This window comes from Notolepis coatsorum, assembly GCF_963971535.1.
Source record: "Notolepis coatsorum genome assembly, chromosome: 9".
NCBI classification, from domain to species: domain Eukaryota; kingdom Metazoa; phylum Chordata; class Actinopteri; order Aulopiformes; family Paralepididae; genus Notolepis; species Notolepis coatsorum.
In genome coordinates this window covers 127,509,158-127,524,310 of record NC_140173.1, presented here as the reverse complement: position 1 = coordinate 127,524,310, position 15,153 = coordinate 127,509,158, and the positions used below count along the sequence as shown (strand labels likewise).

General features: G+C 42.0%; 2 protein-coding genes across 2 annotated transcripts in view; both read left to right on the top strand.

Annotated features, from left to right (window-relative positions):
* The window catches only part of LOC311234749 (uncharacterized protein), a gene marked incomplete at its 3' end in the record, with an annotated part of 97,169 nt that overhangs the window by 29,736 nt on the left and 52,280 nt on the right, over positions 1 to 15,153 (top strand).
* LOC311234948 (EEF1A lysine methyltransferase 2-like) lies at positions 7,945 to 13,653 on the top strand. Its single transcript, XM_084322227.1, has 4 exons — positions 7,945 to 8,091; positions 8,188 to 8,295; positions 12,611 to 12,827; positions 13,477 to 13,653. Exons 1-4 carry the CDS (start codon positions 7,993 to 7,995, stop codon positions 13,572 to 13,574), a joined length of 522 nt encoding a protein of 173 aa, XP_084178353.1. The 5' UTR covers positions 7,945 to 7,992; the 3' UTR covers positions 13,575 to 13,653.

Here is a 15,153-nt window from a genome sequence, read left to right as displayed (position 1 = left end):
AGGGGCTCAGAAGATGATTTTGCACCTTCAAACCTCGGGACAAAGGAATAGTACGTGTTGTGTTGACGACAAATGCCATAAAAAAGGAGCAGCACGTTTTTATGGATCTGTTTTTGTAGCATGTTATGGTCAGGCCGCAACAGCTAACAGCAAGCAGTTTGTAACATTGTTGCAACTTGCACTGTTGTTGTGACAAACATGGCTAAGCTAATTCACTGAAGCATTTTATTTACCGGTATGTTCTGTTCTCACTGGCCTCTTTTTCAGCTGGGACGATGCATATCAAAGGGAACTGGAGACATTTAAAGACATCGGTGACGTGGGTGAGATATGGTAAGGAGTACAGCCTCTATATATCGTATATAATAAAATACATATAAAATGTATTGTCGTCGTACAGCACAAGTACAGTACAACGAAAATAAGTTGGCATCTAACCATAGTGCATGTTACCAGTGAATCATATTATACAGGACAGCTGGACAGGTGTGTAATATACAGTGTACATACAGTAATATACAGTCAGTGTAACAATTGATTAAATGGAATATATATATAACATAGCTACTGAGTAAATATGTTATAGTACAGTGTCAGGATCATTATGTACAGTAATATAAATATACTATGTTAGTAAGCCATACTGGCCAGCGGTATAACTAAACTAATACAAGTAGGTATGGGATATATATATATATATTACAGCATGTACAGTGCACAGAATGGATATGTAAACAGGAATATATGCAGATATGTTCATATGGTTATAGATAAATAATATACATATATATTTGGTATACAGTGTTATTGTACATGGCTGCCTATCATACAGTCTTATATCAGTATCTACATTTTCTGATACCTTACTGTGCTCCGTTATGTGTGTCGCGTGTGCTTTGTGAGCCAATTGGAGGCTTTGTTTAATTTTGGATGCTTTTGGATTGTGGTTCAATAGAAGAAATATTTTGGAACTATAGGGTTGAGGTAGGTAGTTATGATTACAGTATTAGGCAGTGAAGCAGGGAGGAGTCGGACTGTGATCGCAGACGTTACTGTAGCCTTTAGTAGGCCTTGTGTTGTGTATGTATGTATGTGACAAATAAACCTCTTGAATCCTGTCATATATTCAATCAGTTTCAATAACTACAGAACACATAAGACAACTCACTTGTTGATGTAGTTGTGGTCCGGCCGTCTGCACAGCACATTCCATGATAAAAAAAAGTATCCATTTAGTTAGATAGATGATAGATCCAACACTGTCTACAATTATTTCTACAAGTATCTCGTGATTATCTCTCAGACTCCTGTTCTGATACGACCGCAGCAGGCGCCGGTGTTCTGCAAAATTCGACTCTTCCTCGAATTCTTCTGCCAGCAGTCCCCACCACCGCAGCAGCAGCAGGTGTAACGGTGTCGCCTGTAGATGATCCCGCCTCCTGCTGCTCTGTCAACTCAAGTCCATTGACTGCTTCACTTTCATCGTGAAACCAAAATTATCCATTCCTGAATGACCTTATTTACCTGTCAAAACTATCACTGTCAAGTCAACAAGTCACAGGTTACAACGTGCGGGTCAAGTTTGATTTGTGCCGTGCGTGCAGGCTGCAGCGCCGCCGCGCTCCGAATGGTAATTGCAAGAATAGCATGCATGTTGCCATAATACGTGTGTGAATTAGTGCACAAATCATTAATCATACATCCAAAATAGCTTACGTTTATTATTATACACGATGATGATACAGAAAATTACAGAAAAATGAGAAATGCATGGCAAAAGTAGCATTTATTTTCAGTAATTTAGAGACCCCCCCAAAAATCACAAATCATGTTTTCAGGGGAGTACATATGTCTATACTGAACACTGTGACCTCATTTTCTACTTCTAATTTACATGCTATACTATGTTATTTGATACTATCTTGTCTAGCACAGTCTCTGGAGCGTAACAGTAAGAAGCATTTTGTATGAAAGTATTCTGTACTTCTGTATGACAACTATTAAAGAAACTTGAGAAACTTGAGAACTGATGTCTGATCTAAGGGAGCCATGGCTCACCCAGCTCCCCCGTGGATCGCACCCTGTAGATGGGTATACATTTAGTATAGGCTTCAGAGTTCACAGTTTGAACAGTGTGGGCAACAGAGTATAGGCAATGGAGTTCAGAGTTTGTACGATATGGAGAGTTTCAAGTTCAAGTTTTGTTTTATTTGTCACATATAAGGTACATTGTAGTGAAATGCTTGGTTCTGTACAGACCCTCCTGAGATTGTGCTTCATAAAAAAGAGAGAGATGGGGTCTGTCGGCGTGGTACAGAGTTCAGTGAGATGACAGCTGAGGGGAAGAAGCTGTTCCCAGAGGGAAGAAGAGCAAATAGTATGTCTTTGGGGTGACAGGCAATCTAGCTGCAGACTCGGAGAACGGTCTCAGGGCCGCGCTGTGAGGGCAGCACCACCCACTCAGTGGCTGAATTGGAGTATTGCGACTTATTATTATTATTATTATTATTATTATTATTATTATTATTATTATTATTATTATTATTATTATTATTATTATTATTATTATTATTATTATTATTATAATGATTCTTCTTCTTCTTATTGTTATTATAATATTGAAACATAGCAGCAAATAACTCAGTAGTGCATTATACTGATGGCATCCTCTCATGTTCCCATTAGACTTCATATCAATATGGTTTAGCTTTGGCAACAACACAGGGCAGTTCTACAAACAGGCCAGAGGATGTACATACTATATGAGTAAATTAACTATACTTCATACAATTAATTTTCTTTTCTTTTTTGCTCACACAATATCTTAGCAAATATAAAACTCAAAAGTAGCCACTGTAGCCATTATCACAAGCTCTGCTCTTCTGTGTTCACATAACTTTCCCAAAACTGACTTGTAATCTAAGGACGGAACGGGTTTATTTGTTTATATTTTTTTATTGACAACCCAGCTAGGAAGGAGGTATGGAAGAATGGATAGAGGTGGATGGAGAGGGATGGATGGATGGCGGACGAGGGCCCTGGAGGAACATCTGGGGGACTGGTATGCGGTGCTCAGGTACTCAGCTGGACTCCTTCCCCTGCAAGAGAGAGAGGCAGGCAGCGAGCGCGATACAAGACTGTGATATGCTTTCTATGGCCCACCGGTAGAAGTTCACCAGAATCTGAGGAGACGGGTGGGCTTTCCTCAATCTCCTCAGGAAGAAGATATGCTGGGGAGCTTTCTTGAGCAGTGTCAAGGTGTTGAGGGTCCGAGAGAGGTCCTCGGAGATGTGAACACCCAGGAATTTGAGGTTGGAGACATGCTCAACCTCTGTTCCATTGATATGGATGGGGGCGTGCATGCCACGGTGCCACCTCTGGTCTTCCTGAAGTCCACGATAAGCTCCTTGGTGTTGAGGGCCAGGTTGTTGTTGGCGCACCACACCGCTAGGTGCTGGACCTCCTCCCCTTAGGCAGACTCATCGTTGTTTTGAGACCCACCACTGTGTCATCTGCAAACTTGATGGTGTTGGTGGTGCCATGTACAGGAGTGCAGTCGTGGCCGTGGGTGAAGATGGAGTAGAGGAGAGGGCTCAGCACACAGCCCTGTGGGAATGCCTGTGGTTGGAGATCGTCTAACTTAACATACTGGGGTCTGTTGGTTAGGAAGTCCAGTATCCAGTTGCAGACGGAGGGTTGATGTTGAGGTCCATGGTTTCCACGATGTCACCACGTTTGGAGATGAGTTTTGAGGGGATGATGGTGTTGAATGCTGAACTGAAAGTCGATGAACGGCATTCTCACATGGGTGTTGCTGTCATCCAGGTGGGAGAGGGCAGAATGTAGCGCAGAGGAGAGAGAACACAGCCCTGGTGTTCAAGTAGCCGGATCTAGAGAACATATTACCTATTTTGATCCTAATGTGAAACACTGTGATTTACCTCTATCTTTTTCATGCTCGCTTATGCCTGTATTTTTTTTACTGTTGTGAAGCACTTTGAACTGCAACTTCTGTATGAAAAGTGCTATACAAATAAAGTTATTATTTTAACCACTTGTTCTCTATCTGAGAGAAAATCTAGAATAAAATAGCACAGTCATCGATTCCTAGCAATTTAAGTTTTTCAAATAGTTTAAAAGGCACAATCATGTTAACACATTGAGTGCCAATGACGAGATTAGTCTTGCTAACTCGCCATGCGTTGAGTGCCAATGACGAGTTTTCTCGTTTTTTTTCCGTTTCCGTTTTATTAGCAATATCCATTCATTTTTCATCCATCCAGCCTGACGTTATCATTGGGAATGGGTCTGAGCGCGAAAAGGGCAAATACCGCCGCCTATCGTCTCCCGGATGGTATTGCACATCATTGGATTGGATTGGGTGGGCATGTGCATCAGAAAAAAAGTCTGGTCTGGGGTTTTCCCTTCTCTGGCAAGCAGTATCTGTTACCACATTTACTGGGGAGGCTGGGAGCAGCTTTCGATTATGTGTTTTGGACTATAACGTTGGATCAATAAACACGATCAATATTTGGAATGGCGATCAGGAATTGGATTAATCTTTTTGCAGAACATCTGATGTGAGGTAAGGACTCTTATTTTACCAGTATTGGGTTAATCAGATGTTTTTTTCTCAGCCATCGCAGCATGTCTGTGTGTGTGTGTATGACGTTAGCGCTGACCAGGTCATGGATAATAGATTTTTCAGCCCGCTTCTCTAGCGTGCATAAGTACACATATACTATCGATAATCTAGCGTTTATTTGAAAACTATTCATAAATCAGCCGAAAAATTACAACGTGTTTTGTGTATTCCACTAAAGAGCTATTATCGTGGAATTTCTCTGGAATTACTAGAACTCTCCAAAACCAAAACTATACTCGTATTCAAAACAGTATAAAACGGAAATGTACCAATGAAAAAACAATCCGTTTCATACATGTTGACTGCAAGCAAGTCATTGATGATAAGCGAGGGGTGTTTTAGACCCATAGCCATAATTTAAGATATAGTTTAAGCCTTCGCAAATTTCCCCGACCTCCCATTGACTTCCTTATTCGCACTCTAGCCCATATATGGTCAAAGGGGCGTGGCACTCAATGTGTTAAACGCTGAACTGAAATAATAAACAAAATGCGTACATAAGTGGCGGAGGGCTCCAGGTGCTGCAGGATGGTGTGTAAACACATAGATACAGCATCCTCTATAGCAGTGGTTCCCAAAGTGGGGGTCGCAAACCCTAAGGGGGTCGCAGGGGGGGGGTCGCCAGGTGATTAAAAAATGTATAATAAATAAATAAAATAATTCCAAAAAAAAAGATTTATGCAGTCAGGCCACTGAACTTAGAAGCAGGGCCAGGCCAGTGTTTCTAGTTGCAGCGGTGCAATAGTTAGATAACCTAGGTGGGGAACAACCAGGAGATCACTGCAACTCACACAAGTTGGAGAACTATCTCTATCTCTCTCTCTCTCACTCACGCACACACACACAAAGGGAGCCGCATGTGATTGGTGGAGGCGGGACCCTAAAAATCCATCTAAATCAGTGTTGTTGCTAATCATTGACACATGCTAGCCTGGGACCCCCAGACCCCCCGCTTAAAAAGTGGCTTGACTGGGGCTATATTTCCTGGCCTGAATGATTTCCCCAGTCCGGCCCTGGTTAAAAGCCTCCAATGCTTATTAGTGTGTGCGTTTGAACGTTTGCATGTTTCAAGAATACATTTCCATTTATAAAAAAAAAAGAAAAGAAAAATAAATTATAACATTCCTTCCTAAATTTTTTTTTTCGGAGTAAGGCTCTAACTTAGTGCTCCTTGACTACAAAGGGGGGGGGGGGGTTACAGACCCCACTCTATCAGCTACCCTAGGTTGATCACCTGAGTGTACATCAAATCTGCAATAAAATTCATTTAGCTTATCAGGGAGTAGAGGATCCACATCCTGAGCTGACTGTTTATTCTTGAACCCAATAATCATATGTAGACCCTGCCAAACCCCTTTTCTGTCCCAAGCTTTCAATTTGTCCTCAAGACTATCTCTGTACTTAGCCTTAGCTGTTTTCACGCTTCGTTCAAATTCATACCTGGCAATCTTATAGAGATCTACATCTCCACTTTTAAAATCCTGATTCTTCTTAACCCAGAGCCTTTTAACCTCTTTATTAAACCATGGCTTATTATTGCCATAGAGTCATAGACAGTCACCATCTTTGATGGAATACACATGTCTTCCGAGAAGTTGATGTATGAGGATATTGTGTCTAGGGCTGCACGATTAATCGATTTTAAATTGAAATCGCGATTTGGAATGATGCAATTATCAAATCACAAAAAAAAAAAACGCAATTTATTATTATTTTTTTAAACTTAAAAAAATAATTGTTTAACCAGGAAGTCCCATTGAGATACAAGATCGGTTTGGGAGAGGGAGGTAAGGGGTTTTAGATTGTGTGTTGTGAAGTTTAGACTTCAGAGAGGGAGAGTAAAATACAGAAAAAAAGGTACCGTTGGGTACCGGTATCGATTCCCAGGTAAAAAGAAACATTTTCAGGCTCGGTGTCCCGAAAAGACCCACGCGTAGGCCAGATGCAAGTCGCATTTTACAATAAACCTCTGTGGGGCTGCTTAATTTTTTACAAATTATAATCGCAAATTTAATCGCAATCGCAATATCTGTCAGAAAAATCGCAATTAGATTATTTCCGAAAATCGTGCAGCCCTAATTGTGTCAGTAAATTCATCCAAATAATCACATGCTTCACTAAAAACAGACCAGTCAGTAAGTAAGCTCCAGACAATCGCTGACCATATCAGCAGCCTCAGGTGACCACTGCCTCACAGGCCGGACAGTCCTTTTAATAGCCCTGCCACATGCGTCAGGGGTCGGAGTTGTTGAAGTGCACTTAAATTCTTAACTTGTTTCTGTGCTTGGCCTGCTTGATTCCCCATTTCAGGTTCACGCATCACCAGATCTAAAAGTAGTGTTGTGTGCCTTTAGCAGTAGACTAAAGTAGATGGTCACATTCTAATCTTGTTTGAAGGAGATGCATGCCCTTCTTTATTAATACCGTAATTCCTCTAATAGTAACCCCGGCTTGTATTTGTTTCAACTGTAGCGGGTACCAGGCTTGTATTAGGAGGAGGCCTGTATAAGAGGGAGGCCTATATTTCAAATTTTCAAACGGATCATAATGAATAAATCAACATTTTGTGTCAGTTTGAACCCAGTAAAATGTACTGGGTTCATTTATTGAAACCAAGTACTGTATGAAATAGTAAACAGTGCAATTACAGGTGGTCACTGGTCATTTCAACGTTTTCAAAGTGAAATCAAGTAACTAGCTCAGTATGCAGCTCAGTATATTAGTAACCCGGCTTGTATTAGGAGGTTGGCTTATAATTGCTTAGCTCAAGAGCGCACCTGGCCATTAATAGAGACCCGGCTTGTATTTGAGACCCGGTTACTATTAGAGGAATTACGGTAATAACGATAATACTAATAATACATTTTTATTTATTTATTATTATTTGTTTTATATAGTCCTTTTCTAGAACTCAGTCCCTTTACAATAAGGGGCTATGGTAGTGATTCAGACACCACACAGATGTAACACAGTTGGTGAAGGGCTTTGTAGGTGAGGACCAGAATTTTGTAAATAATCCAGAGACAGGGACCATACATTCGATTTATTTGTGGTGGCTTACCACAATATCAAACAGACCCAACACAAATACAACTCCCAACCCAATACAGTAACACAATCAATTAGGCCTTGTCTTGCACGCACACAGTCCTTTCCACGGCCCGAATGTGCACTGAACATAGCTTGGCGGCATCATAAATAACCATCATAAGACACTGCGTATCAGTAGAGCCGGCATGGCCACACAGTCCCAACAAGCAAACCACTGCGAGTCCCCAGCAAGTAACCATGACTCATATAACCTACCGAATTTCCATTACTATCTTGCAAGGTTTGGTGAGGAAAGCATGGGCCGTGTGCTCCGATGGATGGACAAAACTAAGATCCCGAAAGATGCAGCCATACTGGATATCGGCACCGGGAATGGAGTACTGTTAGTTGAACTGGTAGGAATGGAGTACAAATAAATCCAACAAATTGCCATTTCTTTGAAAAGTGAATTTTGCTATATGATTCTCTTTTTCCTTTTTCTTTATGCCAAGGCTAAACACGGATATAGGAATCTTCTGGGAATAGATTATTCTGCAGCATCTATAGAACTGGCCCGAAGTGTCCTGCAGACCGAAGGCTTGACCCATGTGACCATAAAGGTGGGTTCACGGCACATTCCAGCCAATATTGATACATTTTGTGCAAAGAAATTATAATATTATTATGCAATTACTTCAATAATAGTGAAGCAGTTTTTGTTTGTTTGTTTTGTGTTTGAATTTTATACAGCACTGCTAACACATTCGGGGCCATTGGGATTAGACTATGAGGCCAGCTTGAGGCCAGCTTTTCATTACAAGTTTTCACTGTGCGTGAGGTTGTTTGTAGAGCTAAATCTATATTTTATATTATTGCTATGTGTCCATTGTCATTGTCAATTGACAGTAAACCTTCCCTTCAATATGCCATAAAGAAATAATTTTTTCATCAATACGTTCCCGTTTTATAGTGTCGTGAATATGAACTATATACCGGAATGGTTAGGGGTAATTCCTGCAAAGCTAGTTATAGGGCGCTAAGCTAATAACGTTAAATCGATTGGCGTTTCGGCCCTACACAAGCTAGAGTTAAAAATCTAAATGCATATGATCAGTATCATGTTTGTTCCACCATGGATGCATGAAAGGGGGCGGGGGAAGTCGTTCCTGATTATTGATTATGATTACCAATAACGGCATTCGTTATTGCAACATCATATGCTGACCGGGTGGATGGGTATGAGAACAAGGCCCGATCAGACTGAAATTGATGTCAAATCGCTCTTACCTGTGGCCGGTTGGATTCCAAAAAGAATTTCCCAGTTATTTGAACGCCATCTGGTAGATCGATATGTCCATTGGCTGATGCTATATTCCTTTACTGCATACTGAATTCGGCGTCGCAAAAAGTATTCCAGGCGATCTGGTGAAGCCATAGCTTTAGGCTAACAGAAAAGCTAACCCGGAGCGAAAAAAAAGTGACACCAGGTCTGCAACAGGGGAAACTGCATTCTCGAGACAGCGCCAATACCAGGATCTGGCCGGTACTGCACTTTCGGAGTCCCAATATGCCTTTTCCAGCCAAAATACAGCTCTGTGACAACATCCGGGATATTAAAATGGAATAAAAACAAAAACAAGCTTTTTTGGCCGCGAATCGGTTAACGATAACAATGACCACCATATTTTGATCAAAATAGTTTCTTATGATACTTGTTTGTACAAGAAGTGGCTGAACATGTGTCAGGTACAGTATATGCCACAGGGCCATATGTGAAGTGACGATACCTGCACAATACCTGCATTGTTTGAACGGTTTGTTTTGTTCGTGCAAAGTTAAGTCAAGGCAATTACTTTCCAACACTGGCCACCATTGAGCGTTCACACCATTGTGAAAATTTATGTTTGATCTGTTTTCAGGCATGTCTATTTCCCTGCAGGATATTTCCTCATTTCCCTACCTGGACATTTTAATATTATGCTAATGAATCTCCAAGTGACCTAAAACTAAGACCTAATAACTATTTCTGGGCAACAACGGTCTTCAGTGTTATTTATATCCATGTGTCTTGTCATAAAGTTGTAGTTTGTGAGCAAATACCATCTAATCCCAGTCTATTTCCCTGAGTTTTCCCGCAAAAGGGGGGCGTGGCACGACCAAAATAGAGATGTGTTGCCGGTCTGATGTATATAAAGTGGTACAAAAAATGGGCGGCTAGGTGGTGTAGTGGGCAAGGCACTCGCCACCAGTGTGGAGACGCTAGGATTTGCGTGTTCGAATCCAGCTCTCCACATTGTTTTCAGTTTAGCTGGTCGTCCGCAGTAATACACATTGGCCGTATTACGGGGAGGGAAAACTGAAGGGTGGGGATCGAACGTTGTGAACAAGCGACTCCTACAAGTCGGTTGGTGCGCCTGCGCAGTAGAATCAGGAAGTGTCGGGGGCAGCGTGAGCCTCCCACGCGTTACTCCTCGACACTGAGAGATCGAGCTGCGCAGGTGAAAAGATGCGACTGCTGTTACCTCAAGTACCGGAGGGGACTTGTGCTATGTATGACTTAGTCCACATTGCAGCCGGCTTGTGGGAGGCAAGAAACAGCGTTCGTGACAGGGGAGGGTTGAATTGGATGATACGAAATTGGGATGGGAGAAAATATAGAAAAATGGGAGAAAAAGTGGATCAAAAAAAAATAAAGTGGTACAAAATTTATTTTTCCACCAGTGACTTGAAAGTCATGTGGATTGTGTGTGGGGGTGATGGCCTTGGGACCATGATGAAAGCAGCACAGCACAGCTGACAGATGGTGGTGCTATAGGGCCGTTCAAGATGTGTTAACAGATTATGAAGGACCATGTGGTAAGTCACCCGCTGAGTCTCGGGCAGAAAACGATTAATAATATGATTGATTGATGAGGGAGGATAATAATATCTCTGTTTAGTTAAGAAACATTGGTTGCACTTCTCACATGAACTCGTACTGCATATCAGCATTTCCCACAGTTATATCCCATGTCCCTACACTGTATATCCCAGACCGTGGACAAATCACCCATTGATGAGGAGCTCTGCAGTAATTCCCTCCATCCTCTAAATGCTGGTGATACAATCTTGCTTTCAGCGGCTAGCAGGCATAACCTGGCCTGCAGCTGTAGTGATGAGGGGGGGGGGGGGGGGGGCAGACTCTACTGTGTTTATCCCACGGGGTGGTGGTGGACCGATGAAATGGCTGGAACCGTGCCCAGTATTTAGAGTTGACCACCTCAAGCCTTGAGTGAGTTGACAGGACTTTACCACATCTGCTGAAACATGCGTGCAAGAAAAACAGGCTTAAATGCCCCTCAGGTGTACATGAAGTATGGTGGAGGATGAGTGAGCTTTCCTCTTTCCCGCGTGGCGCTCGTACAGCGGCGTATAGGCTATAAGTGATGTACACACATACTGACTGTACAGCTTCTGTAGGCGGGTGCCTGGCTTAGGGAGAGGGCTTGATGTCGAAGTCAATATTGACCTTAGTTTGGCAGTGGCTGTAGCGTGGGTAGGGGGGGGTGTTTGTGTGTGTGTGTGTCAGATGGTATGTTGGCATCTCACTCCATATCTTCGGAGCAGCAGAACACTAGAATACTTTATGTGTGTGTGTGTTTGTGCACAAGTGCAGCTTTCAATGGAATCTTTGGGAATGCGAGGAGTTTTTCAACCACAGGCACAGGATGAGAGCGCGACCACAGGAGGTCTTCCTCTCCAGAGTCGCTCCACGGCTTATTCCAGCTCCGTCTCTCCATTTCCACCAGCTATTTGTGCCATTGTTTTGACACATTACCCACCCCTATATATATATGTATCACAGATGGAGCAAGATAGGGATTTTATTTTAAATTAATTTTATTAATACAAAAATCTATTTGTGTGAATGAGAAGCACCAGAAACTCAAGCTCAGAAATACTGTAGATATGAGGAGGTTGGTTTATTAGTGGTCATACCAATGGGAGATATTTGACTTTAAAACCTATGTTGCAAGTTCTACTGCAATGATATTTCAACATGACATTTTCGTACCACAACTGTCGTGGTTCTCATGATAACCATCCTGCAACATCTTACCACACTTTGGTTTTATCGCCACCAAATCGACCTCACTCGTTCCAACTACCGTATGCATGGAGCTCTTGAGTGAAATTGCAGCCTCACCACTCTGTTGTACGTAGTGAAGTCCACGTTTTGTCATGTGGCTTTAATGTTTCAGGGTATGAGGTTTTTACACAAATTGGCTTGTGTGATGCGGAAAAGCTTCTTGCGTTGGTTAGCTTCTGTTACCATGTAGGCCACGGTACATCTAAAGAGGCAGATGGAATAAAAAGCCTTGTATGTATATTTACAATAAAGGTGCCGTGGTATTTATAAGTAGTCTACATCTACATGTTGAAATAATGGCTCTACATTCCGACAGGCGACAGCCATCATCATAGAGTGTCTACTCTAGTCAGTAACATGGGTCTCCCAGTCCCTCCTCTCTGCAGTCAACAGAAAATACACTTTATCCAATCAGGAGAGAGAACTCCACACGGTCTGATAAAAATAAGAAATAAAAACTAGTTTTAAACAATTATTATGTGCTTTAAACAGGTAAAATAATCTGCCAGTGCAGTAAGCAAATCTGGCTTGGCAAGATTTCTTGAAATAAGTAGAAATATCTAGGGTTCTCTCTCCTGATTGGATAAAGTGGAATGGGATACCAGAAAAAAAGGAAATGTCCGTTTACTGCAGAGCTGAGGGACTGGGAGACCCATGTTACTGACCAGACACTCTATATCGGTGATGGCTATCGGACTGTAGAGCTATTTAACACTTATTTGAACAAAGAAATACCACTTACAGCACCTTCAACAGACAAATTATCACCTGTGCTCTCAATCACTTCCACTTTCTCTTAATTTCAGGAGGTGGATTTCTTGAGCTCCTCCGAGGAGCTGAGGGGTTTTGATGTTTGCATAGACAAGGGAACATTTGATGCCATAAGCCTGAACCCAAACAACACGGAGGAGGGCAAGGCACGATATGTCGAAGCCCTGAGAGATGCGCTGAAGGAGGAAGGCTTCTTCGTTGTGACGTCGTGCAACTGGACCAAGGAGCAGCTGCTGCAGAGGTTCGGTGAAGGTGAGGTCTGGAACACGACATCTCTGTGGCGTGACGATGAGACGACTATACTGCTAGCGTGGCATTGTCTCATTGGCATTGGCTGTATGATCAGTGTCAATTAACGGATGCTTTTGACATTGCGTTGCAACATTGCGTCGGTTCAGAGGCCTCATGACTCGAGTGAGACCTACCGGTACGTGCTCATTCGCAGCGAACACAATGGCGTCTGTCTGGCATGTAAAATCTTTGTTTGAAAAGTTTGCGCCCCCGTCTGACCTCAAATCAAAACACAGACACCATAGCACAGGCCAAGACAGTTCTCTGGCGGCTGTCAAGGTGCTGGCGGCAACAAAAGCAGCCTTGTGAAGCCTGTATTTGGGCAAGCTTCCATTAGCTGTCAAGCCCTCTCAGTGGATGTCAGGACTCTGGAGAGGCTCCAGGGGGCCATGGCCATGAGACCTCATCTGTCACACGCCTATCTCTTCCAGGCTCAGAGATGCACCAGAGATGGTAGATGTGGTGGATATCGCCTCACAAATGTTTCAAAACCGCTCTAGCCAGGGCCAGAGAGATAAGAGTCCAGGCATGTTAAGGATATTAAGATCTTGTATAGCCTGCATATTCCTCATGTATTAACCTTCTCAAACTCTTCTCTGTTGTCATATAGGGTTCGTGTTTGTTCAGGAGTTACCCACACCCCGTTTTCAGTTTGGTGGGAAGACGGGCAACAGTGTAACGGCACTCATTTTTAAGCGACTACATTGATCTGCACCACAAGATGTTTTTTTCTTATATTTTTTTATGGACTTTGATCTCAATTATACTGAATTTGTTTTATGACACTATGGAGATGTGAGAAAACATCATGACAATTGTTATATTATTTGTTTATAATAAAAAATATTCATCTTTTGTAATAACGGGACTATTATCTTCTCAATGTGAACATTGTTTTTCCACAATTACATTTTTATATACTGTGATAAACATGTTAAAAAAATTTTATCACTCACAAGAGTAAATCTATGACGTTAACATGTATTGATAGTGATGTTATACAGTATATGACGTTAACATGTATTGATAGTGCAGTGTTTCCTACAGGATTTTCAGAGACTATGGGGGGTGAACCTCCAACCCTCTAGGGGGGTCCGGGGGCATGCCCCCCTGGAACTTTTTTTTGTGTGTACATTTGAAAGTTAAATGCATCAATCTGGTGCACTTTGAGAGCAAAATAAAGAGGCTAGATCTATGATGAACTTTGTGCTAAAAACACAAAATCGACTAGACTAGTGCTTCCCAATCCTCTCCTCGAAGCACCCCAGCCGTTCAATGTATTTGTTAAATTCCACCACCAGCACACCTGATTCAACTTAACTAGCCCTTTATTAGTTGAATCAAGGTGTGCTGGTGGTGGAATTTAACAAATACATTGAACGGCTGGGGTGTCTCGAGGAGAGGTTTGGGAACCACTGGACTAGAGCATACATTTGAGCCATCAAAGAAATTAAGCAAAAGTGGTTACCTGTGTTGAACTGGTTTATTTTTTAGAAAATAAAAAAGATATAGTGGATTACTATTACGACTACTACCACTGCCAATACTACTGATACATCCCTATTGGCAAACTTTATATTTAAAAAAAATATAGTAAAAAAAAAAAGATTGGTTCATTATACAACTGTGGCGGGACTAATTAGCGGGCCGCCACAGTCTAGGTAATTAATGGGAAACCCTGTAGTGATATTACACAGTAGAGTGGGCCATTTCTTATTTTTAGAGAGAATCCATTAACCGTTGTGGGTTCAGGTGTCACATTCAATTCACTGTGATTTCTACACTAGGTAGTGCTAGAGGTAGCTGTTTGCAGAGACCTAGTGGAGAGATTTACATTTAGTCATTTAGCTGACGCTCTTATCCAAAGCGACTTACAAGTTCTGTACGACAAGTCATCAGGAAGGGTACAACTCTATCAGCTGAGTAACAATGTTCATCAAAGTGTTGCGTGTGACAGTGTACTGTAGGTTAGTTAATTAGGACAAGTGCATGACAGTAAGGTTAGTTAGGGTTCGATTTTTATTTAAATTTTTTTTCAGATAATTGTTGAAGAAGTGCGTCTTTAGTCGACAGCGAAAGATTGGACAGGTTTCGGCTGTCCTAACTGGGGTGGGTAGTTCATTCCACCATTGTGGGGCAAGGACTGAGAATAGGCGACTTCTCTTTGATGACCCTCCCGGAGCTCGAATAGGAGTAGGTCTGAGGTGGTCAGAAGATGCAGAGGCAGAGCCTAGGGGTCTTCACCAATATTGAAAACCTGATGCTTACAGAAATGTGTTAAGTGTAA